The sequence below is a fragment of the Cardiocondyla obscurior genome, linkage group LG21 (genome assembly GCF_019399895.1).
Source record: "Cardiocondyla obscurior isolate alpha-2009 linkage group LG21, Cobs3.1, whole genome shotgun sequence".
In the NCBI taxonomy this organism is placed as follows: domain Eukaryota; kingdom Metazoa; phylum Arthropoda; class Insecta; order Hymenoptera; family Formicidae; genus Cardiocondyla; species Cardiocondyla obscurior.
Window position 1 is genome coordinate 273873 of NC_091884.1, and position 25183 is coordinate 299055.

The 25183-nt window shown below is 44.1% G+C and overlaps 3 protein-coding genes across 14 annotated transcripts in view; 1 reads left to right on the forward strand and 2 right to left on the reverse strand.

Annotated features, from left to right (window-relative positions):
• Nucleotides 1-23: 23 nt before the first annotated feature.
• On the reverse strand, nt 24-19223 carry LOC139110624 (carboxyl-terminal PDZ ligand of neuronal nitric oxide synthase protein). 5 transcript variants are annotated; one of them, XM_070670500.1, is made up of 13 exons: nt 19082-19223; nt 16655-16889; nt 13072-13219; nt 10631-10702; nt 10430-10519; nt 9997-10058; nt 9635-9743; nt 4113-4308; nt 3808-3932; nt 3209-3394; nt 2828-3007; nt 1449-1724; nt 24-1240 (listed from the first exon to the last, which is right to left on the reverse strand). In XM_070670500.1, exons 3-13 carry the CDS (start codon nt 13177-13179, stop codon nt 761-763), a joined length of 1884 nt encoding a protein of 627 aa, XP_070526601.1. In that variant the 5' UTR covers nt 13180-13219; nt 16655-16889; nt 19082-19223; the 3' UTR covers nt 24-760. The 5 variants fall into 5 exon arrangements, with proteins under 5 accessions (XP_070526601.1, XP_070526602.1, XP_070526600.1 ...); XM_070670501.1 differs by lacking the exon at nt 16655-16889 and having other exon boundaries at nt 19082-19185; XM_070670499.1 differs by lacking the exons at nt 16655-16889; nt 19082-19223 and adding an exon at nt 15384-16625.
• The window catches only part of LOC139110621 (mannosyl-oligosaccharide glucosidase-like), an 84833-nt gene continuing 76880 nt past the window's right edge, over nt 17231-25183 (reverse strand). For 2 of the 8 annotated variants that reach the window (XM_070670494.1, XM_070670492.1), the window contains 3 exons: nt 19802-19985; nt 19362-19552; nt 17231-19290 (listed from right to left, as the gene is read on the reverse strand). In XM_070670494.1, coding sequence (XP_070526595.1) covers nt 17247-19290; nt 19362-19552; nt 19802-19975 — 2409 coding nt within the window. In that variant the 5' untranslated portion in view covers nt 19976-19985 and the 3' untranslated portion in view covers nt 17231-17246. Of the gene's footprint in view, nt 19291-19361; nt 19553-19801; nt 20690-25183 lie in introns of those variants that run through there. The other 6 variants (XM_070670489.1, XM_070670491.1, XM_070670493.1 and 3 more) reach the window with 6 other exon arrangements.
• LOC139110616 (amyloid beta A4 precursor protein-binding family B member 1-interacting protein) overlaps nt 21030-25183 on the forward strand; it is a 98525-nt gene continuing 94371 nt past the window's right edge. The window contains exon 1 of the mRNA XM_070670480.1: nt 21030-21362. The gene's annotated coding sequence lies outside the window, so the exon portion shown is untranslated. The remainder of the gene's footprint in view (nt 21363-25183) is intronic.

Sequence of the window (25183 nt, forward strand, 5' to 3'; positions counted from 1 at the left end):
AGTAAGTACACAACTGTTGCAACTCTAGGATCACGCTTATCTTTATTTTTACATTACTTAAAAATATACTGAAAATAAACTCTCTTAAGACGATTGGTACTTTTGGCACAAGTTCGTCCTCTAAACGGCGATTTGATTTTATACACGGTAGTATACTGTAAATGTCGCGATACGAATAAATGTACGAATTACGTATTACAATCCGTCTCTTCGGACATGCGAGACGTGCGAGATACGCATCCGCTAATCCGCCTCGAATGCGACTCCTATTTTAATCTTTACGAAACACTCCACAAGCGATACCTCTCGTAAGACGCAAACGAATGTACAATATTGAAATCGCGATTATCGCGTTTGTCACAGGAATAACCATTATATTACGATCATTTATTGACTCCGCATTGACAGACTTGGATCTCTAGTAAATTTTTGTAAAAAATGTTCTCGAAATTCGTCTTGGCAACAAATTTTTACTTGACAATTCGACAGTTCTTTTACAACCCTGTTTTATATATCGAAAAGTTATATATAATATATATATATTAAGTATAATGTTAAAAATCTCTAAATGTAACATTCGAGATACGAGTTTGAGCGATCAAGGAGGAAATGCAAACCCTGTCGTCCGTTAAATAAATTCTCAAGCCACGCGTAACTCTTCCCGTAACGATAGCATACAATTGGAACACATTACTTCGAATTCCGACGAAATGACGAAGATCAAGCAAATTCGCATTGCCATAAAAAAAAAGGTGTCCTGTCATTTGGTTGTGTGGCGGGTCCAGGTCGTACGCTGTATTTCGCTAATCGCGTCATTGCGCGAAGGTAATCGAGCGCTTGTCGTGCGGGAAGGCGGCGGACCTGAAGATCGCAGGATGGTCGCCAAACCTTTCAGGCTCTGCAAACTGTTCTTGCTGTCTTGCGTGCCGTGAGCAATCAAACTTTGTTTCGTGCTGATTTTTTTCACCGTGTTGTCCGTGCGTTTACCTTGCGGCGGGGGATCTAAAATTATCGGCGGCACTTCGGAAGTATCCTGCGGATTCGGTCGATCTTGCTTGGTCTTAACGTCAGCCGATGGATGAGCCACGTTTCTATCGTTGGTGCACGGCAATGGCTTTATGAAAGCGTTATCCGAATTATCTGCTCCGTAGCTTTCGTGTTTATGAGTCATAATTGGCGACGAGGAAAAGCTGTTCGGTTGGGAGACTCGCAGGGAATTCGGAGACAGCTGGGCTGAATTCTAAAAAAGTTGCAAAAGAGATGCCTTTCGAAAATTAATGAAGCGAGATTTGTGGGGCTCGAATAAATTATTTAACAAATAAAATTGATAAAATTAAAATAAAAATAATTTACATTTATTAATTATATATTGTTGAAAATACGTAAATCAGAGTTTTACTTGTAGGAAAATTAAAGCCCCTGAACAGAGCCTTATAATAATTACTCACTGTCGGGCCGCTGCATGGAGGTAGAAGTAGACTTGGGCCCATCGTGTACGGCGACGGAGTATTGTAGGGCGATCTCTGAGGTTGAAACGGGCTTAGATTGTGCAGTCTCTCCAGCAGCTGCGTTTGGAACTGCAACTGATCCGCGGCGGAATTATTACTTTGAATCCCCATGGCGCCAAGACCACCAGAATATAACGATTCCGACGGATATGTGCAGTATGGAAAAGTTGGCGGTTCCAATTCCCATGGTGAACTTTGGCCCCCGGTCCGCTGGCACTACCCAGAACACACACTTTGAGAAACAAGATCTTTAAACCGAGCCACGACATCCAAGAGACAGACTTTCCCTCTTAAAGAAAGGAAAGAATATTTCTCGATTATTTTATACTTTTAATTTTTGAAAATCTTGTGTATTTAAATAAATGCGAATCCTTTAATTGGCACATATTAGAAAATGCAAATTATCCAAAAGATATATATTACATTTAAAGTTCTTCACTTTGTGTATCTTTGTTCTCGTGCCGCTTTCTATTACGAGATGTTTTATTTATAGATATTTTGAATCCAAGCTATCTTTCAACGTCTGACAGTGATCATTCACACATTTTACACTGATAAATCTTAGTAATAAGTGATAATATTACCTAGCACTCGTTGGCAGCGCGTACTCCAAAGTCCTGCGTAAAGACCTGTTAGACAACACCGTCACACTGGTGCTTAATTTGTTATTAGATTAGTCGCATCTTAGCATGAAATACATTTCATCGCATATTAGATACCTCGATGAAAATGCACGTGTAAGTAATCGAGAGACAAGAAGGTATACACGCAATGTACGAAAACTTATTTTTCTCCTCGCGATTATTTTTACTGATGTTAGTACAGATTTCGATCAGCGGTCTTTCTGATTGTTGCTTTGCAATTTTTGCGCCGTGAGGGTCGACGCACAAATGCTCGCGCAAAAAATGCAAATAGCCGAAGCTGTTTTCGTTGTCGACGTCTGATCGGCACCAAACGAAAACGCCTAAAACATAGTGGGTGCACCGCTAAGTCATCACGTAAAAGGAACATTCCGGAGATACGCACACATTCGCTGATACAAAGTATAGGACGGTCGGGAGAAAGGGAGCGCAAACCTAAAAAAAATGTGTACAAAATGTTTTATTATAAAGTTAAAAAAAATAGAAAAAAGGAAAAATACAAAAGGCGTTAACGGTATTAAAAGAGAGAGAAAAAAAAGAGAGAAGAAAAAAAAAAAAGGAAGTACAAAATGCATTCTGTTAAACGTTAATCGAAATGCAACGGCGTTTCGGTCAGTCGGTGCTTCGGTTCCAAACTCCGCTGGAGCACTCGTGTCATGGAATTCGATAGAGCGTTACCTGGCCGAGGCTCGACAGATCGGAAACCGCCGCGTTCGGCTGCATGGATGCGGGCGTCGGGATTTGCGACTGCGAGGTAACGTGGCCGGAAACACGCTCCTGTTCCCTCAAATGGGCTACCAACGCACTTATGTGTTCTAGCAATTCTTTATTCTGCACTAGAAGTTGGTGCGTCCTCGCCTGAAAGAAAAAAAAGAGAATGAAAGGATAGAAAATAATCGTTAAACGTAATGAATTCTTATATTTCGGTCGAATTAGGTTTGCTTTGACAAATTAAGTTCGCTTTGGTAAATTAGGTTCGATTATCCGGCGATAAATCCCGCGTAGGCAAGTGTTGGCGAAATATTTATGTGTTCTGGTAATTGATTCACTTATTTATACCTGAGCTTCGACGCGCGCTGCCGTTTCCGCCGCCAGCTGATCTTGAAGAAGTCGCGCATGGGCAACGGCAGCTCTGGTTTGTTGACTCTGCTGCTCCAAACGTTCACGTAGGAGCTGGATTTCGTGTTTCAGGGCTGTTAACTCGCCTCCCACCAATAAACCTCCGCACTCGGAGGTCACCGTGCCCTGAAAAAATGTATATATATAATAAAATCGAAATATAAAAATCACATATATGTTAAAAAAGAAAAAGAAGAAAAAAAACATTTAATGCAAGAGTCGCTTTAAAGTGTATAAATTGTCTCGAGACTCATAAGAAAGTAAGACTCTATTGCGAAACAGAGCGCAAAGAGACGTCTTGAAATTTACGAGTTGTACCAATGGCAGAGTTTGAAAAGTGGTAAACAATACGCTACCGTAAAGCGAGAGGAAGACAACGAGCTATTTTATTTTAAGGCTTTGACTTCACCGTAGCTGCCAAAGCTGTCTCACAAAGTATCTTTCATTTGCGTAGTTTGGATTCGGTTAATAATGATTTTCATTTTAAAAATAACACGCGCGCTGATTAAATTCTATTTATAGGCGTCTGATTGTCTCACCGATGGCGACTGTCTAATTGGTGAGGTAGAGGTCGTCGTCGCTGGACCATCGTGCGATCGAAGTAGACAGGTAACGGACGTTTGCTCCGGCACCGAGTCCTCGGTATCTCCTAACAATGATATGTCTGAAATGCAAGAGAGGCGACCGGCCGATTATAAACAGAGCCGAAGATGAAAGCAAAAAAGATCAAAGGGGAGAAAACGCTAATGGTTGATTTTGTTAAAATTATTTCTGGCACGGAATTAAAAACAAAGATACGAGATACTTTAAGGAGCGACTACGACAACGCATCGTTGACATTCACCTTTGTGCACCGGCGACGGAGAAGGCTGAGACTGCTCATTAGGAATTTCGTCTTGGTCCTCGTAAACGTCGCCGTAATTCTCACCATGATTCTCCCCGTCTTTTTCTCCTCGTTCCTCCGTAGTGTTGTTTATGCTTAACTTATGGCACACCTCGAAAGCTTGCCCAACCGTTCGGACTACCCTCATCGCTTGACTCTAATTAAATCAAATTTATCTTATACTATTGCGGTTATTAAATACCTTTTATGTAGAAAAAAAAGAAAAAAGATAGTACAAAATTTTAGATTCAATGAATATTACGAAAAACATATCAGCGAGCTTCCTACGTCGGCTACTTTCTCGATAATTCACTCCGTTCAATCGTTTGAACAGATATTGCGTCTATGAATAAAAAACGAGTCGCGTTCGAGTTTGAGGGATCTTTACCTCGAGCTCATCGAGGTCCTCGTTTTCCTCCTCGAAAGGATTTTCGTCGAAGCTGAGGTCCACGCTCTGCGTGTGCAACAGCTTCGGCCGGGTCGACGGCTTGCGCATTTTCAAGCCGTTGAAAGTCTCCGGCTCCTTGAACGAAAGCTTCTTACGTGGCCTGGGCGTCGTTTCGAAGCTTAGAGGGTTGCTAAGACTAGAGCCCGCTGGGGTTGACGGCTCGGACGAGGCCATCGCCACGTTCCTCAAGGAATTCTTCAGCATGGCTTACGATCGTATCTCGCGTCCGCTTCCAATTTTCACGCGTTCGCAGCCGTCGATGCTGCCATCCATCGCGCGCGATCTCTCCTCGCGGGCTACATTCTTTTTATTTAGACAATTCGTCGCTTCGCATCGCAAAGACGAATCGTTTACTCCGGTCGAGTTTCTTTGAACTTATTTCAGCCCCTGTCGAGATCATGAAAAAAGTAAACACGCATAAAGTTTTATATACCGAGCGGGTTAATGTATACGAGAGCGATTCAACGTCAAGTTCGAAGATTTAAAAATAAGTACGACACTCCGTCTTTTTTTGCATTTCAATCTGACACGCGGATCTCAAGATATCCCCGTTTATTATCGTGGCGTTTTAATCCTCCAGGTGATGTAATTTGCAATTAACATTATGTCAGAAAAAAAAAAGAAAAAAAGAGAAATGTATTCCCAATTAAACGTAGAATACAATTTCATCGTCCGTTCCCTCGAAAACGTATTAATTTTCTCGCGCCGAATATAAATTATTTATACACTTTTAGATTCCTCCGCGGTGTTACTCATCTTTAAATCGGATACTTCGTCTTAATGTTACATTAGGCCGTAGCCTAATGTAACATTAAGACGAGTTCACGTTTTGCTTAAACGAACAGATCCTTTTAACAACTAATAACAACTGTCGCGATTCAGAGAACGATATACGTGTTCGGGATACGCGGCTTCGCGAGCGCTTTTCTCCCTGGACGTCCCGTGCGAGTATAAAATTATGAAAACATAATCTTTTCGTATAAAATAACACGACTGTCCATTAGACGGATGCAAGAACGTCGATATATGCAAAACGCGTGCATATTTCGCGCGAATTATATTAAGTAAACATTTGCGGATGTCTAAAATGCATTATCCCTGGCCTCTCGTCGCCTTCAACGATAATAACGCAATCGCCGTTTCACCAAAATTGACAATTTCCCGATGGACGATAGTAACCGCTGACGCGAAATCGTGGAATCCCGCCCCTGGTCCCGCGGGGAAAACTGCCCGTCTAATTTATCTATTCATTTATTTAATCCCTTTACATCCGCGCTACATCGCGAATCTGCGATGCGCCGCGAATCTAAAGAAATCGACGCCGCCCGTCCATTAAAACTGTCCGCGCGGAGTTTTCATTTATATAAATAGTCGCCGTAGATTTCCAATCTGGCAAATTCCCCGCTAAATTGTGCGTAATTCGAAACTGCGGCGAATCGCGTCGTCTACGCGAACGCTCGCTCATTGTGACGTTATATTGTAACATCTTTCGACGTCCCCAGTTCGCGCGACTTCGACACAAGATTTTGCATAAGTTAATCAATTAAAAAGAGGAAAAAAAAAAGAAACGAATCTATATAATAGTCAATGATGTGACGAATATAAATGTGCTATAAATGTGTTATGAAATTATTCTTTTTTAACATTACGCACGTAAGCACGCACCGTGCGGCCACAGCTCGTGGGAAGGCGTGAAAATAAACCCGTCAGTTCGCCGTTCGGAGCCTTGGGTTATCACGTGTCTCAACACGCACGTATCACTGTTTAATCGTCAAAATCACTGGACATATATACACATCCTCAACGGGGACGTTTTATTCCGCGCGTGAATCTCTTACGGCTTTAGCGCTGTCATGTTACGCAGCCGCGATATCGTAATCAAACAATTCCTATTTCCACTCGCACGTCACTCCGCGCGTCTCTTAATTCGCGACTAGGTCGTTTAATCACGAAACGGGGGACCGCCGGCGTTCGGTTCCGCGACTTCGCGCGGAGTTCCAACCCCGCGGGGGTTCCTTGGCGATGAGATCCACCCTCGCGCGTCCCCGGATGTCGGGCGACCAGCCGCCAGGAAAGCTCCAAAGAGAAAAACTGAACGAAAGAGAGGGCCGGGTGGACCGGCTCGGCTCCGCGGAATTGTATATAAGCCCGTTCGCGAACGGAGTGCGCTGCGAGAGCCGAAGTTAACTGTGCGGCTTCCTACCGCGGTTTCTTGGCCGGCGCGGCGTGGCGGAGGCCCGCAAGCACGTCGTCGGCCCGCAGTCGGGGCTATACGCGTCGGACTTTTTCCTCCGGTTTATTTATAAGCGCATTAATATTCTCGCTTTCGGCCCCGCTCAATGGCACCTCCTCGTCCTCCCCCTCCCCACCCCCTTTTGCTCGCTCACCCCGTTCGCGCGAGCCAAGCGCGACCCTCGTTTACGAGTCATCTCGAGATTGATTGATTGATTCACCTTTTTCTATTTCATTGCGGGACGCATCCCCGTACGCTACGCTATTTTTTTTTTCTTTTTTTTTCCCATTTTTTTCTTTCTCTCTCTTTGTTTCCTCGAGCGGAAGCTATGCCGTTGATTTATCGGCCCGGCGCTCTCTTAACTGCTGTAGCAAATGGAGTGAAAGCGGTGAGTAAATAGCCGCGGGAACTTACTTAAGGATTCTAGATTTAAATCGGTCACTTCTGATACACGAACCGCGGCCGTGGGCGATCTGCTCGATATCCCGTGTAGAATCGGGATATAGACAAGCGATTATTCTCGGATTAACTGCATTGTTGTACAAGTTGTTCGAGCAATTGCGTTTCTATTTCATCGCAACTGGGACCATTACAATTAATTTAAAAAATTTAAAACAATTATTAATAAAAATTATTAATAAAAAAAAAAAACAATTTGCTTAAACAATCTTATGTCCATTTTAGTCAAACATACGATTCACATTTCTTTTTTCGCGATGTAATATATTATTAAGCCTTACGCGACTTTTTTTTTTTTTTAATATCAAACATCCAGTTTGTATTTCTCCGGTTTCATATTGATCTATTTTCCGTACGCGCAACGCATAGAATCTTTTTCATGTTAATAACTTCCTCGATGTGCGCTCCGTTTGTTCCGTTAATTAACGTTTACTCAAGCCTTTGTTCCATGAGATTGATGGAAATTGACTAGACCGAAGAAGAGCAAGGCGCAGCGTGTGCTTTTGCATTTCTGTTTTCCGCGTCCAAAAGTAAACCCGGCAGCTCGGGCGTACGGGGCGAATCGCGCGTGGACCGTCAATGGAGAACGCGGCAAGTGATGAGGACGCTCGCGAAATTCGCATAACGTTACGCTATTTTACAGTCCATCCGTGCGGCGCGCCATTTAACGGTCGACCGTTTGGCAGAGCTCTTATATCCCTCCCCGGTTGAATTATAAATTATAGATCGTCGCGTGGCGAGCGTTCTCCTGTGACAATTTACAATTATCTTACGTAGCCCCGCGAAAGTGCTCCGCCTCTACGTATCGACCACGCGAGTGTAACAAACTCGTTCGCCGACAATCCTTCAAGTCAGTCTATAGGTGTACGACATGTAAAATTATTACGTTACGTTCTACGGGCCGCTGAAGTTCACGGCGCACCAAGTTCAAAGTGGAGCCGCCAAACGGCAACGGACGGCGAAGAATTCCAAGAGAAAATAACTAAAAGGGGAAGTAGCGCCGAAAATAGACGATTTTATTACGCAAGACCGAGTTCCTGTCTCGAGGAAAAGATGAAATAAAATAAAAAGAAAGAGCCGGAAGTTTCGTCTGTTAAAAAGAGTTGGGTGCAGTCATCCTCGAGAGTTCTCACGAAGTCGGCGCAAAAGATAGCAAATAGGACTAACTGGCGGAGAACGACAAGTCGAGACAAGCCTTTTCGGAACTTTCGTCCGGTATCGCAAGTTCAAAACTTCGGCCGACGCGGATATTTTTGCGACATCCTAGATATATCGTCTCCTATGGCCGCCGGCTATTTTTGGATTCACCTAGATTTTCAAAGCGACCGAAATCCCCAAATAATCAACAAAGAGATACGAAAATGTCTCGACATGTTCACTGATACCTATCGTCCGTGCGAGACGACGCTTGAGATGCGCGTGCATATATTTGCGAGAAGCAATGGACACGTATTAAAAGAATTCCCGGAGAATTTACAGAGGAGATCTTCCTCTCGAGCGACTTCAAAAAAAAGAAAAAAAAAAAAAAAAATACTCACGAAAATTCGCAGAGCGAAGAATCGTCGATAGCTAAAAGTTCTCTACCCCTTTACTAGTTTCCGGATCCGTGGAACGGCGGCGGACACCGACGTCGCCGGAAGATCTACGCGCCGGTCTACATATCGGACTATTTTAATAACTCGGTGCCAAACGGTACCAAGCTGCCACTGCAAATACGCGACAAAACGACAACGTCCCTCCCTCGCGTTCCTGGCGATCTCGTGGTCTCGTTACCACGCTTCCTCCCCGTGGTCCGCGGGGCCATCCCTTTCGCCCACGCGAAAAGGCGAAAATACACTCTCACTTCGAGAGGGATGCAGCGCGAGCGCGGCGGTCCCCGGCCCTCCGCCTCCGCGCGGCGGGGTGCCGCCGAGGAGCCACCCGCGTTTATTTATAGGTTTACAATAACGTAAGTTGATGAAGCGCCAGCCGACGGACGACGCGGGCCGCCGTCAATTGTCGCGGTCCCGTACGTGTGTATGTTACGATCCACGCACGTGCGCGACATGTAAATCTTGCGCCGGCTGTTGCACAGCGAAATGGACTTGCGGAAATAGAAGAAAAATGGATGGAGGTCCGTCTAGCCGAGGAACTCGACCAGCTTTCGTCTCATTACGCGTGTGTTCATTATGCTTTCCTTGAACGGCGAGGAGAAGCGAACCTTGAAATAATAGCGCGTGACGTCGGTGGATATTATTTTTTTTTTTTCTCTCTCTCGGTGTAATACGCGTTCGACCTAGGAAGCTCAGTGAAATGTGACGGACCGATTAAGTTATTTATCGCGGAGATCAAATTGAGACTCACCTTTTTGCTAGATTTGAAGACGTTGCACTTGAAAGTATTGCTGCTTCCGTCACGGGCGATGTAACTGAATATTTTCAAATCGTGACTGTCATGGGAGACATAGAATATCCTGTAAAAAAAGAAAGAAGAAAAAAATAATGTAAGTTCTTGCTTGATTTAAAAATGATTTCATGGTATCCTAACATCGCGTGTCGCGTTTCCCGAGATTTCCTGTAGGATGCGACGATAACAGGATTGTTTTTAGGCGCGTTATTTTCAATATTACATAATTTCGAAGGAACAAAAAAAATAATATGTAATAAACGTAAATCAACTCGGTAAGGAAACAGTTATGATCGAGCGAACGCAACCGCGAATCTCACCTGTAAATCGGATGGTGCATCAAGTATATTTTATTCTCGTCCATCCACTGCTGCTGTTTCTTCTGCAAAAAGATCACGAACGGCGAGTCGATTACTTGGAGAATATTATTAGCTAATATTGGCTGTTACCACTATCTGTAGTGTGTATAGGATCGAGAATATATAGTGGCCGCGTGTATCAGTACGAATACAACGTGGCTCTTGTCCAAAATCATTTCTCGTTATAAATTGCAACTGTTACGAAATGCGCGTCATTGAGTGTATGCGACTTTTTTTTTTTTTTTCTCCTCGTCATTTTCCTCCCTCGATACGAATGACGTTGATCATTTTTTTTAAATTTTTATTTTTTCTTACGTCGACATCGCATCGTCAAGATCTAACATTCAGCGTCACCGGAATAAACGTTTCCGCGTGCAAAAATCGTGAAGATTACCTTCTTCTTCCGTAGGGTGACTTTCAGCCCGTCCACCGAGACTTCCAGCGTCACTTTCTTTTTCTTGATCCCTTTGGCCTTAAATTCATACTGCGGAATCAAATGAGTTTGCGTTAAACGAGGCGATCCCGCGGTTACGAAGGCGGAGCCGCGTCCGCGCTGCCTCCGTAACTGGGTTAATTAACTATTACGCGTACTCACGCGGATTCTTCGCATCGCCGCCACGATCTCCACTCGGCTAGTCGGTCGCGGAACCTCCATGGAGCCGATGAACTGAAACAGAGAAAACGTAACGGTCAGCTGAGGCAACGATTAACCGATACAATTATTCCAGCATCTCGGGACACATTTTCTGCCTGAAATTAAAAGGAACGGTGATCGCGCGACATGATCCGTTAATTATTCGGGTGGGAGAATTAATATTACGCGTTTTACGGCCTCGCAATGGGATTTCGGTTTCGCTACGTACGCCGCTCGCATTTACAAAACGGCCTGCATATGTTACGTTGTCACAATGATATCGCGGGTGGGGCACTACGGTCCGGCGATCTGTATTTAGAATTCCCCCATTGAAAGCGATGGTCTTAGGCTCCACGTGTTCGGGTGATTCGACGCACACGTGGTGCTCTCCCACGCACACGCTTGCGACAGGAAGACGACGGTCTCTTTGTAAATTTGCGATCGATAGCCGCGGCGCGTCTCGCGATAACCAACTGCGAATCGTGCAAGAGCTATTTCATGTGCCTGAAAATTTTTACTTCAATCTCGCGTGCCTCTAGTTGATCCGTTCAAATCGACGTGCTATGGGTGCGTTCGGGAAATCGTTACTCGTGCAATTTAGCGCTCTTTTTTTTCTTTTTCTTTTTCTGCAATGCCACACATTAGAAGAAGAAGATAGTTAAATTGCACGAATGGTGACTCCCGGCATCCCCTATGTAACCTACGTAGATCGAAATAAATTCCGCTATCGGGCCTGTTTCCCTGCGTTACAAGTCTACGAATATATGCGTACGCAAATGTAATATTAATAGCCAAGTTTCTTTTTCCTTTCGGCGGACTATCGATCTGTATTTATAGACCAACCACTACAATTTGATTTTTGAATAGCATTATGAGCACGAATTCTCGTATAAAATATTGCGCGATATGAAGGTGATTTTTACGGCTATAAATCCGCTTAATTCATAAGCCAGACAAAATTGCTTTTTAAAAATGACATACAGCGTCTTATTTCCTTCGTGGATTTCGTGATAATAAAAAGGAAAATTCTCCCGGAAAGATCGGTCGCAGAGATAATTGAATTCGCAAGATATCCCCGTTTCTCGTGAAATTCTTATTCTCAGGATACTTAGCCGTCATTGCGAGATAAATGAAACGACGGCGTTTTCAAGTTCTGTGAACCGGGAAGGTTGAAGAAAAATGCTCGCTCGTGGAGCTTTCCTACGTAACCGCGGACGTCAACGACGTGGCGTAAATGAAAAATCGGCAACCTCCGGGCGGACGGGGCGGCGTGCGGGATTTACGGACAAAAGCTTTAACCTTTCTCAGGCCAAGTGCCACCGAAATAAACACGTGTGCACGATACGATGACGTTGCGGTGTGCGCGAAACGGCATCGTCGTCCAAAAATAAAGTCAGCCGGTATCGTCGTCGCAATTGTTGCACCATCGACGACGGCAGCATCGACGACGACGACGGCGGCGACGTAAAAATATTATTATTCGCGCGATTGGCCAGCTTCCGAGAATCGATTTCGTTGTAGAGGCCGGGAAGCGCCGCGGTGTCCACGTTTCACCGTCGTCGAAGATTCCCGTTGCGAAAGGATCGCCGCGAGCTCTTTACTGCCCATTGTGAGAAACAATACCAGAAACAGATAGCAGAATAAGATACCGGCCTTGCGCGTCGCGTTTTCTTTTTCTCCCTTATACGGTTTTTTTTTTTCCTCTTCGGGAATACTTAACCGCCGCGGCACGTTTCCACGAGGTGTCTTTCACCGGGGTGAACTAATTTCTCCCATTTCGCGTCATTACGTCGACTGTCTTGCGATACCCTCGGCTCCGAACGGGACTAGGAAGACGCGAAAATTCTTTTTCAGCGCAACCATGTCGAAGCAGATGCTTTCGTTCCCATCGCGGCGGCGGTCAGAGGAACGAAGCGTGGTTTATAGTCGACATACATTTTCCTCTGACGTGAAACGCTATCGACCGTTAGTGTTGCTATTTTCTGAAAGCGTGCACTCGCACGGCGCAAAGCGCACGGAGTGAAGGAGCCTTCGCAATTAGAAATACGCGTCTAATCGTTATCGGGGCGATTCGATAGCGTTTGCGTCAATGGTGAGATCGATATCTCTCTCTCTCTCTCTCGTAAAGCGCAGCCGTTCCGGGCCCGAGTTTTCCATAAATTTTCAGGGTGAGATCGTTCGATCCGCGAGTCTGGCAGTAAAACGTTTAACGGCCTCTTTCCAGCTTAACGTTCCTTAAAGATTTTTAACGTCTTTAACATACGGGGAAATATCGTATTTTCGGTGCAAGCTCTCGGACGCGGATCTGAAAGGCGAAAAGACGGTGGGCGCGGAATCGACGTTCGCGGAGTCTCAGAATCGAGAGTATGAATCGAGGTGGATAAGAAATCACCCCAGATTACCTTGGCGTGGAACACGATTCCGCGGTGGAACGCCTCCTCGCTGTGCAGCGGTATTCGCGTGTCGTACTCGTCATTATGTACGAGGTTGTATTGCTTCTTAGAGGGCATGCTGAGCCCAGCTGCATTCGACTACGCTCGTCCAGCCTGGCTGCAATTACAATAAACGACCCATTAGCATTCTTATGCATCGATAAATGTCCTCGCTAGCGAACCGCTCGTCCCCCGACGAATGAACTAGCCGTTCGAATTTCAAAAGGACTTCAAAGTACTCGAATAAATGTCCAAGATGCCGGACAGTGAAATTAAATATAGAGCGCCGTGAGCGATGACGTTTGCACGACTTTTCCGCGGCGTGACGGAATGCGCAAATCATTGCTTTCAATCTAAAAGGCTGAAACAATTCTCACCGGGTTGGACGAAGGGAAGGTTCAATTAAAATTTAAGTTCCTTCTCTTTCTCCTTCTTTTTTTTTTTTTTTTTTCTTCCAATTTAAAACAGAATTTTTTTTTTTTTAATGATTAGTATACTTTTGCGAGACGCCGTCACGTTTATTTTTTATTGAGAGTGAAATTCGAAGTCGGAGATGAAAATAAGCGAGCCGCGGCACGATCAGCGTGATACATGCGTGATACGCGTTACTTAAACGTGCGTTCGTGACTACGCTGCACATATAGTCATTTTCGATCCACTTAAAAGGTACACGATAACTTGTAAGCGTTGATTTCCTATCGTAAGCGCATGGGCTGCTGTTTCATTCACGGAACACCGCGGGTATGTTTACCGTAGGCGTGCAGTAATTCACCATAACGATCCAATTTATCCGCGATTTGATGTAATGCCGTCAGAGCGCGAATACGAAATCAGAAACTTCATGAATTCTTAAAAAAGAGAAACGGTTTCCCATCGAAAATATTCTACGTCCGATAATTGCAGAATTACTTACATAAAAATATAAAGGAATGTACATTTAAATAGCGGAACAGGAATTTACATAACTCGGTGAAACAAATAAAAATAATTGTCGTACACTCGGCAATCCAGAGAAAAAAAAAAGAAAAAAGAAAAAGAAGAAAAAAAAAAACTTCGTTCGCCGATTATACGTCGAACCAAACTTTTCGTTTCGCGATACGAACACGCGATGGTCAAACAATAGTAACGCGAATCTATGTGCCTCGAATCTAAAATTCCTGCTGCGCCGCGATTAGACGTAAAGAAAATTATTTCCCACCGTCGAGGAACCATATACGGACAATCCGCGACAATTTCAAAGTAAGGAGAGACGTCCTTGGCGCAAAACCGTACCTTGTTTTTTTTTTTTTTCTCTTTACGAAAGAGGAACTCTTTTTTTTTTTCCAGCACGCGAGCCGATCGCAGGCCTCGCGTTTCAGAAGTCCGGTGAGCCGCTCGCGGTTAGCTCGCGATACCGAGAGGGAGGGACGTCGTTTCCGCCGCGCGAGATGCCAGCCGCGAGATGCATCATCGAAGATGCCTCTTTGTGCACGCGCACCTGAGTTAAGCGGCGTTCACAGCGGCGCGAAGCGCCAGACAAAGGGAATGCCTTGCGAGATACGCGCCACGGTGCACGTGCACCGCATACGTTTCGAGGAAGGAGACTGTCAAGATCACCTGTTTACAATGCGCCGTGAAAAATGCGGTGCAGCAACGCGAGATCTGATATCGGAACCGCGTAAGCGTATCAACTGCGGATGCGATAAAGAGATTTCACTCAACGCCCACGGCGACGAGGTTCTTGTCTCAATTATTGAAAAAGAAAGAAAGAAAAAAAATCTCCGTAAAGTAATATTAATAAGGAATGAAAGGTGCGATTGTAGCTTCGGCGCGCGCCTTTCGAGCAGTTCAGCGTTTACGTAAAACTATCGGAATTATTTACAGCACGCGTGGACGCTTCACCGAGCACGGGGGAAATTAATACAATTTCACGATTATCAACCGGTTATCGGATACGCGCCGCGCGAACGAAATCGAGCAACCGAGTATGAACCCCCACAGCGGTCGGTTTTCTAAATAAAATTCCTACTATTGGCGTCCGAGACGAGAAGCCCGTCGCCTTTCCGCACCACGTGCTTTCCTCACGAGATGCAGGCGAGTTCGACGAACCGAGGAGACTTTATTCTCCGTTCGAAGACGAGTTCTTTCGGGTGGCGGCGAGCGAGGCTCGACCGATAGCCGGAGGCGAAAAAGAAAAGACGAATAGATCGGGGGAAAAAAAAAAAAAAAAAAAAAGAAGAATACGACATAAAGAAAAGAGGGATGGTGAAAGAAGCGAATGGTTGAAAGTCATGGGGTCTTACCTAAGAGCTGATTGGACGGTCGACCGACGTTGGTTCCGTTCATTAACCGCGGTAATGCCTCTCCTCGACTAGGACGGCGACGGTTCCCGCGTGTCAACTGATCTCACGTGTGTGGAGGCACCCTTACGGGTAGGCCGGTCAGGCGGGTCAGGCGAGAGGGGTACGCTCGCGTTCGCGCACGCATTCGGGTTCCGCTGTAACGAAGGCGGCGAGGAACCACCGACGGCGAGCCATAGCACTATACACATGCACGGAGTCCTGATTGCACGGCAGGTAGAGGCCAGTCCTCTCGCTGTCTCTCTTTCTCGCTCTTTCTTTTTCCGTCTCTCCCCTCCCCCCCCCTCCTCCTCTCTTTCTCTTCCCTACTTCGCCCTCTCCCTCCCGCACTCGCTCTTTTCTTGGAAACAGATGACAGAGCGGCACGGTCACCGCGGTTCGCCGGACGTGCCGCGTCCTGCTGGATTGCACGGGATGAGCACTCGGATCATTCTACCGCGGGTGATTAAGTCACCGTACGAGCTCCGCGGTTATCACTGCGAGGTTATCACACACCCTCGAATTCACGCGCGACACTGTTGCTCGGCACGTTCGAGGGAGCTGCATCGAGCGAGGCCGCTGCTCCGGCTAGCGACGAGACAATGAGGAATTCAAGAAGGGAAAGATTGGGTGGATGAGAAAGAGCGAGTGAGAGAGAGTGAGTGAGAGAAAGAAAGAGAGAGAAAGAGCGAAAGAGAAAGAGAGAGCACAAAATATATTGGAAAAAAGGGAACGAAAGAGGATTCTCGTAAGAAAACTGAGGTGGAGTAGCCGCGGCTGGGTCCAGCGACAGAACAATATTTATACTGGCATAGCACACGACGGGCTCGCGGCGGCACTCGACTTTATCCCCGCTCGAGCTCCTCGAAGAGGACGAGGAGTCGATAGAACGCAGCAACCAGTGCGCGCTACCGCTCCTTGCGCTCTCATCTGTCGCGCCACTATCGGGCCTCGAGAAGAAAGAGAAAGAAAGCGAAAGATCGGGAGAGAGGGAAAAAAAAAAAAAAAATGCGCGTACTCCGCTCGGCGCGATGTAACGTAGCTCGCACGGGAAAGAACTACGTACAGTACAGCATACGTCTGTGCCGATCGGTACGTACTGCAAAACGCGCGAGGGACGCGCGCGTTCGACCTCGAAGAAGGGGAAGTTCAGTCGCGGCGTCGACGTACGGCAGAGCCCTACCGCGAACGGCACGACATCGAACTGAAGTTAAAAACTAAAAGCTTCTATCTACCTGTATGTAGCTGGCCTGCGATGATCACATTCCCGAAGCGGCGCGCGGCCGTCGCCAAGCTAAACCAAGTCAAGCAAGCGCGGCCGAGGCCATCGTCATCGTCATCGTCCGCGCCGCGCCGCGCCGTAACCAAGTTCCCGAGGTCGCGACCCACGACCGATGCGCGGAAACGGCAGAAGTCGTCCCTCCACTCCGCGCCGGACCATATGACCACCATCTTGGCAAGATGGCGGCGCTGTATTTAAACGCGACAATGAGAGGCTCTTCTATGTCTCGCATATACAATGAAATAAATTTAAAGGCTGCGTTCGAGAATATTACTCGAGTGTTCGAGTATATCATTCTATCCTCGCTTAATATTCGGTAAACGAGAATAAAATGATACCTGGCGCACACGAGTGACGTTTTCCAACGCGGCAAAAGATACTTGGACTTGATTGATGAATATAAAAATATATGTTGTACAAATATGTAGTAAAAATTATATTAGAGTGACGGTAACGTGAGCGAGTATGCTTACGAGTATGCTGTACTATATTATACTAACAATGCTAAGATCAATAAAAAATATAAAAATTATTAAAAATATGATTTAATATATTTCTGCCATAAGTAGTACGATTAAAGAAGTCCAGCCGGTAAAAGGGTGGCTTCCTTTGCCCTGTCCCTCCATATTATCATAATGCTCCCACAAATATCCAGTCTTTCTGTATTGCATGATAATATTCTGTATCAAATTTTTTCGTAGCTCCTGATACAATCTTTTCGCGCTTTCCCGATACGGTCCCGTCACATTAGAATAATGATACGCAGCTCGTACTATCAAGTAATTTAGATTTATCCAGATAGGACCACGCCAATAAGGCGGGTCGTGTTCCGTATTATATTTCATGTATAAAGGCGACGTTTTCGCGAGCGATCGTACTCCATACTTTGTCCACAACAAATCGGGATCTCGTAAATCCTGCAGTATTTTTCCCAATTGTGACGAATTGGGCTCGATGATCTCCAGAATGAAAGGAAACAACGATACGTATCCGAACGTTGTGTCGACGAATTTCAAAGACGGATTTTCGAAGGCGACGCGCCTCATTTCTGGCAGTTGTACATTAGTTTCCGGCTTACGAGATGGTGAAGCAATTTTTCGTAGAACCACCTTGTCAGTATGCAAACCGTAATCAGCGTACGTTTGCGCATTCGGTGACCAATGTAATTCATTTAATAAATTATTGTCAGATAGATACTGGAACGTTTCTTGATACTTAGCTCCGGAATAACGCAACGCTTCGGCGATTTTAGCCATAACGCGAGCGGCAAATGCAATCCAGCAACGCAAATCAACGTGACGTTCGATATTACTTGGATGGGAAGCCCTGGGGTAGTCGTCCAAACCAGATGGGAGCGTTTTGGGATTCAATTCTCTGGTGGTCTTCTCATCTCTACCTCGCCATCTGTATGTACCGGGCAGCTCGCCAACTTGCGTGACGTTGAACCACGAGAACCATGTCTGCAACCGTGGATATAACTTGTCAAGTAATTGAAAATTATATTGCAGCAAATTTTGCTTTTTATGCCGAAGTATAAAGTCCAAAGTAAAAAAAAACGTAGGTGGATTTGCGTGCCGTTTGTTTTGAATTACAAATTCTTTGGGTACTTTTGCCAGAGCTTCTTGACCTAAGATTATTTCTCTTGGTATCCAGCCTTCAACATTCATCAAATCAAACCAATGACTTATGATATCCAATTCCATTTCCGTGTCCCAGATCGAGATTAGTAAGCCGTGAAAACCTTCGTCCCATAGGAAACCTCGTGGGAAGAAACTTCTGCTTGGCACGGCGGTATACAAAGATACATTCCGGTGAGGCACAGGTTCTTCGGCCTGCACTTGAAGAGTTCCATAAAAGTAACCTATCGAGCCGATGAGATTCGAGAATGCCATCTTCGCGAATGTTATTTCATCGTCCGTGTATCCCTTAGACTTTAACTTAAAAATATTTTCAAACTTCTTTGAGAATAGCTCTCTGTGTTCCTTAAGAGCCTCGTCATATTTCCTGCCTGTTAATTTCTCTATCCTGTTACTGAAACTGCCAGATTCGAAATTAATTTCAATTTCAAAAGGGACTTTTCCCGTCACTTGAGTGACGATGAAATTCGGATCCTTCTTCTTGCCTTCGGTCAGAAAAGGCAATTGTTCCCCAGCTAAAACCACGTGTTTCTCCATAGATTCTTTTCGAGTTACGACGCGGAGATTTTGCAGAACCGTTTCCTTCAACACATTTAGACCAGGAGCAATTGTCGTTAAAAAGGAATGCTCTTCTACCGTACCGTTTATTAAATTTACGTTAATAACAAAAGATCCTAATCCTTTCGTATGTCCTTTCATTCCTGTTAAACGACTATAATCTCCTAAATTAGTTTTTATCCAACCTTTCGTGCCTTCTTCAATCGCCGTGTAAAATAATAACGACATATCTTCTTCGACTCGTTCTTTTTTCGGTGATACCGCAATTCTCGCAGTCCAGTCACCACCGTGATATCCACCAAGCTTTTTAACGAACGTTGTCCTTATAATTAATTCATTGTCTACTATTTCTTGAACTCCAAACGTTCGCCCATCGTGCTCCAACCACGAATACCTAATATTAAAACTTCGATTAGTTGCAGGTAAAAATTATTTTTGACAAAAGAAGATCTTGCCTTACTATACCTGTCTAATTTATCGCCTTGATCGCACCAATGTCTAAACCCACTTCTATAATTGCGTAAAACACGTGGCAAATACCACATTAAACCAGTCACCAAGGAATGTGGGTCTCTTGTTTTTAAGCCAAAATATACTCCAGGTCGGTAAGTTCCCCAATATCTATCTGGATCATCTAATCCAGATGTATTTACTAGCTAATTTGTTAAATATTAGATTAACAAAATTAAAATCTACAATTATTTTACACTGCATCACACAGTGTAGTATATGTTTATAATTATATTTAGCTAATTTATTAAATATTAAATTACAAAATTAAAATCTACAAATATTTGTTTTACATTGCATCACACAGTGCAGTATATGTTTATAATTATATTTATAATGCAAGATCTTGAAATTAAAAAAAAAAAAAATGTTTAATTGAAAATTAGATTATATACCTTAGTTGCATCATATGGAGTAGTGATGCTTGTTTCAAAATATCCATACCAACTGCAACAAGCTGCAACTAGTACGACGATTATAAAATTTATCAGCATTTGCAATCTCTTATTATTTGTTTTGGACTTGGGTTTCATCTTCGTAACTTTTTTCTTGACTTTATTCTTTGCCATTTAAAATAATCTAAAACAAGTAAATCACAATTGCAAACGTTACGTTTAATGTTTCGTGCCATCATGCTGTTGTTTTAACAATACGGCGAAGTGAAAATTGAAAAATTCATCACCGAGCGGAACGCCAACGAGATCTGCTAAGCAAAAAATGACATAAAGATATTGTTTACAGATTTAACGTTTGGGCTACCAGCGGCCAAAAAAACGAACCTTAATTTGAAGAATAAATCACAGAACGACCTCTCTTTCCCTTTTTTTTCTTTTTGTTTTTTGTGACTGTCTAAAATTCAAGATTATCGTGGTCCTTCTAACATGTGCCATACCAATATAGGTTATCTCAACCGGACTGTTTGTAAAAACCTTCTTCTACTTCTTTAAGTTGGCTATCTCTTAATCAGAGACAATACAGCCAATCGTAACTGATAGACGGCGTAAGATAAAGGCAGATTTACAGTATATACAGAGTAGGTATAAATTCACCGGCACTGGATTTGCTAATTTTCTCTGTGTAAAATCGTTAGTATTTCGTTAGAAGATTTTTGTTCTTTCCCAAGAGATTTACGAAGAATACAGATTACCGAGGATTCCACAAATTGTAAGTATATTATATAACTATACACCGATTAATAATAAACTTTCATTTTTTAATGCTTCTTCGTCTTTTTTTTCTTTTTTTTTTTAGAGATATGCATATGACCGACAGTTTAGCGCACATTGAAGCGTCAAAGAAGCTTTCGTCACTATAAAATAAAAAAAAAGACATATTAATCTATTTTGAAAGAGAAAACGAGCACGTATGAAGTATACATATTCATCGCGATAAATGTTCCTAATTAATTTGAGATTCAATTTACAAGTGCGAGGATAAATAATTTCCGATCGGTAAAAAGACGGCGTAGTTTACCGGCGCGGTGACAGAGGTCATTGGCGCCAAGTGAAACCGTTTGAACTTGGTGGACGTGCGCGAGCACCGACGGCGATATGCGCGATGGAAAGGTCGCGGCGGCGGTGGCAGTGGCGGCGGGCGCCGGCAGTCAGTGCATGACGGCCCGAGGTTTGTATCGATATCGTATCTCCGCGCACGGTCCGCTCGCTCGCGGAAGGGAACGGGAGAAAGAGAGACAGATACGGTTTCCCGGGGGCCGCGCGAAGCGGATCGTCCGGCTGTACGTCCGCGTTCGTCGAGGATACCTCGCGCCGGCTACGTCGCGGAAAGTGCGAGGCACCGCGAAGTGCGTCGGCCGCGAAAGTGCTGCGAGGTACGAAGTGCGCGGCCAGGAAAGTGCGTGGCTCGTATCGCCGAATTCCACGACGCTCGACGGATCCGGCGGAGGTACGAGCGACGGGAGGAGCGAGCGAGAAGGAGAGCGCGCGACGAGTCATCCCGGTGAGTAACGTGCATCTTTTATTCCGTAACGCGAGATTCACGAGGCGGCTGACCTTCCAACGTCGGCGCCGGCCTCGGTAAACTCTTGCGAAAAAAAAAAAAAAGTAAAAGAATTTAATAAAACACAGCCCGCACACTTGCGAAAAGAACGAGTCGATCGATGATTACGCTCGCGAATTATTATTGCTCTGTTCATCTCGTTTCGACGCTCGCGACGAAGAGCGAGAAAGCGAAAGAGAGAGGAGGAGGAGAAAGAGAGAGAGAGAGAGTGAGAAAGAGATAAGAGCGTTGCTCAACGCATTTTACATTGGCTTCGCTATCTGAACGTTTGAATGTCTTTGGATGATTAGAGGACGCCTTTGAGAGAAACTCGTGTTATCTCACAGATACAGGGAATAATATGGAATAGGTAAATAGCTTAGAATATTCCGTCGCGATAACCGAACTGAAGCAAATGCTGAAAAATATTTCGAGCCACTTCGATTAGCGGAAAATTGTTATAAAAAGTAATGAGAATAATACTAATTTCATTTAAAATCCTTTTCTGCAGAATCTCATTTGTTTAACATACGACTGAAAACTTAGAATTAAATAAACTTAAAAAAATAAAGTAGATTTTTTTTTTTGAGATGCTCGGTTTGTTTATCATCGGGGAAATCTCGGAGATTCTTATCTCGTCTCAAGTGACTCTCGCGCGTGCCTCCGACGACAACGAGACACGCTCTTGTCTCTGTATCCTCTCGTGATAGTGTTTTGTTGGACAATGATGCTGGATTTCGCAGAAAAACCCGTCAATAACGCGCTCTTTTGCTTCCTTCGAAGCGACACAAAGTGGAAAAGAAAAGTTTGAAGAAATACGCTTGAAAACGACATCGTTATTACTTTTTCTTTACCGAGAAAAACAAACAAACAAACAAAAAAAAAAAAAAAAAAAGAAAAACTCAAGAGGTTTTTTATAGCGTTTCGAAGCAGCAATTATTTCACGGGATTATTTCGCTCGTTGAGAACGATATGTAGTAACTTTTGGCATTGACTAGGATATTCTTACGATATTCCTGACGGATAAATATCGTTGAGTCGATTGTTACGGTGATAAAAATAATTGGATCGAGTATATTTCTTGTTAAGAATATGGTAAAGTTATTAATTAATTTTTATACAATTCTCTCGGCGCGACGACGTTGAACGTACGTATGTTCGCCAGTCGATTTCCATCGGACATCCTTGGAACATGAGGGTCAATGAGCGACACGCTTGCTCGACATGCTGTTTAACGATCCGGAAAACATTCTGAGAGGGAGGAGGGAGGGTATACGAGAGGATTGACTTGGCAGGCGACAGCCTGTATCTATCACGTCTTTATTTAGTCATTAACTTCTTTATAATTGTGAAGAAAACTATTCCGGTTCGGCGTGCCGCCTAGCACTGGACGACGTTTCGATGCGAACCAACTTTTTTATCCATTCTCTCTTTTACACCGCGATTTATTTTTCAACAAAGCGAGCCAACGAACTCCGAATAATTGGTAATTAAACAACGGAATCGATAATTAGCTGTCGTTTTCTATTTAGCTTTGCGCAAGGCGGAGAGTGACTCGAGGTAAAATTTCGTGCGCGCTGAACTCGCGTGCAGTGCCGCGATGTTTTCTGGGTCCGCTGCTACGTATTTCTTTGCGTTTAATCATTCGGGCATGAAGGCTGGGTGTAAATGGACAAGGTTAACTTTGACATTGCCACACGTGCGACAGACGTGCGCGATTACATGTATGGAAGTCGGTGTACGGGAAAGGTACGTGGGGAGGGCTAGTTTGGTAACGATATAATCCGAGCTGAGCATTACGAAATTGTTCAAGCAAGCGATTCGCAGAAGACTCGAAGGACTAAAAATAAAAAAATTAAATAAATGAATAATTTAAACGTGGACGCTAAATGATTAATACTTAATCGCGGGGGGGGAGAGAAAAAAAATAGTTTAGACTTTTGCATAATTGCATTTATGCAACTGATAATATTATTTTATCATTTATATCATCGTAATTAAAAATGTTATCTTTCAACGCACCAAAGTAAAATCATGTGTCTCGGTGAAAATATTTCTCGTGGAAAAAGATGACCGAGACATTTTATTTAAACTTCGAGTCGACGATGTTGAATCTCCGATCGAGTTCAACGCGGGAAATTCAACGATAGTCGAATGGCTCTTATCGCGAGCTTAGATACATGCCGTTTATCGAGCTCGGGCTTTAGAAGTGATAACCGGTGGGAGAAATCTCCGTTGCCGATTACGGTAGTACCGGAAGCGGAAAGTCCGCTATCGGGGCACGATCACGCGTCGTCGATGGTTTCGCGAAGAGATTGCTCGTTCGTGCGCTGCATGGAACATCCGCGCTAATGACGATAATGATAATCGTATTAATGACGATAATACTGGCCGGGCTTGCAACAATCACGGACGCAAAACGCGATTTTGAACCGGATTTCAATACGCTTCTATTCCTATTATTGCGCGGTTACATTGCTCGATAATTTAAACCTAGATGAACGAAACGCGTTTGATTCTTTATTTAAAATCTATTGTAATGAAATCATTGCCTGATCATAGTTCGGCGTATCGATCGCAAACGTTTTGCAAAATAAAATCTCGAAAAGATCCTTATATTAAAAAAAAAATTAAATCAACGTATTGTATATCAATATTAATATTATTATTATTTTTTTTAATATGTAATTACGTGAAGATATAAAAAGTTGATTTATTACGAACGGATTGACACGGTAATGTGTTTTATAATTATATAACGATATGCAATTTATTTTAATTTAATAGATATATTTAGCAGGGTCGTTTCTGTAAGGACCGCGACTATTTAACAGTCAATTTTGCGCGGTGAATCGTACGCGTACGTTCTCTCACGCTACGAGAGGGAGAACAGTAAGCGTATTTATGCACATCGCGTAGCATATTTATGTGAGAATACTCTCGTGTCAAGAACGGTCACTCAAGCAGTGAATTACGAAAGTTAGCGATAAAATACCGATAAGTAGCACAGTGAGGTTTCCCGGTTTCTCGTCTGCGTTTTATCTCCGCCGATAGATATTTTTCCGAACTATCTCCGTTGTTAATAAATTTTTTTATTAAAATCTATGTTTTGATGAAACATTCCGCGCCGCGCATTTCTCGGCTAACGTGATCTAAAAAATAACAAAAGCACCATTTCGACGCGGTCATTAACTTCGCTCGTGACCTCCGTTCGCAATTACGATGCATTGTGCGCTTTTCAAGGATATTGAGTTATCGCCGATCGATCAAGTCCTCCGCGGTGTCCTTTTTCCTTTTTCCGCACTTTTCTCGGCGCCCCCGATATTCGCGGCTCATCAAAAAATTCCACCGCGCTCGTAGCATTTTTATTTCCTCCCCGAATCGCGCAAAGGCCTTTCTGACCGTCGGCGTTTGAATATCTCGTACAAATTGGCCGACGAGATTCGGCAATTTTAAATATTGCGGTCCAAGTGTTTTGTCATCGACGTAACGAATGGAAACGTTCCTAAGCTGGAAGCTGGGGAATACTCTTTCGCGCTCGTCCAAGTTTCAACGTGCCCGCCTGCGATTCCGAAACCATTCGCGGATCGACGCGTATCGATGGCTTTACGTTTCCGGGGCGGCTTTTCTCATTTCTCTTAGTTTCTCTTGCGCGAGACGCGCTATACGAGTGCATCGTCTATTAATAGTTTACTCTTTCCGCGGCGGATGCTGTTTAGCAGCGAGGAACGCTTCGGGTGCGGGGACGAGAAAGGGCATTTTTACCGCGAGTACTCGCGAAT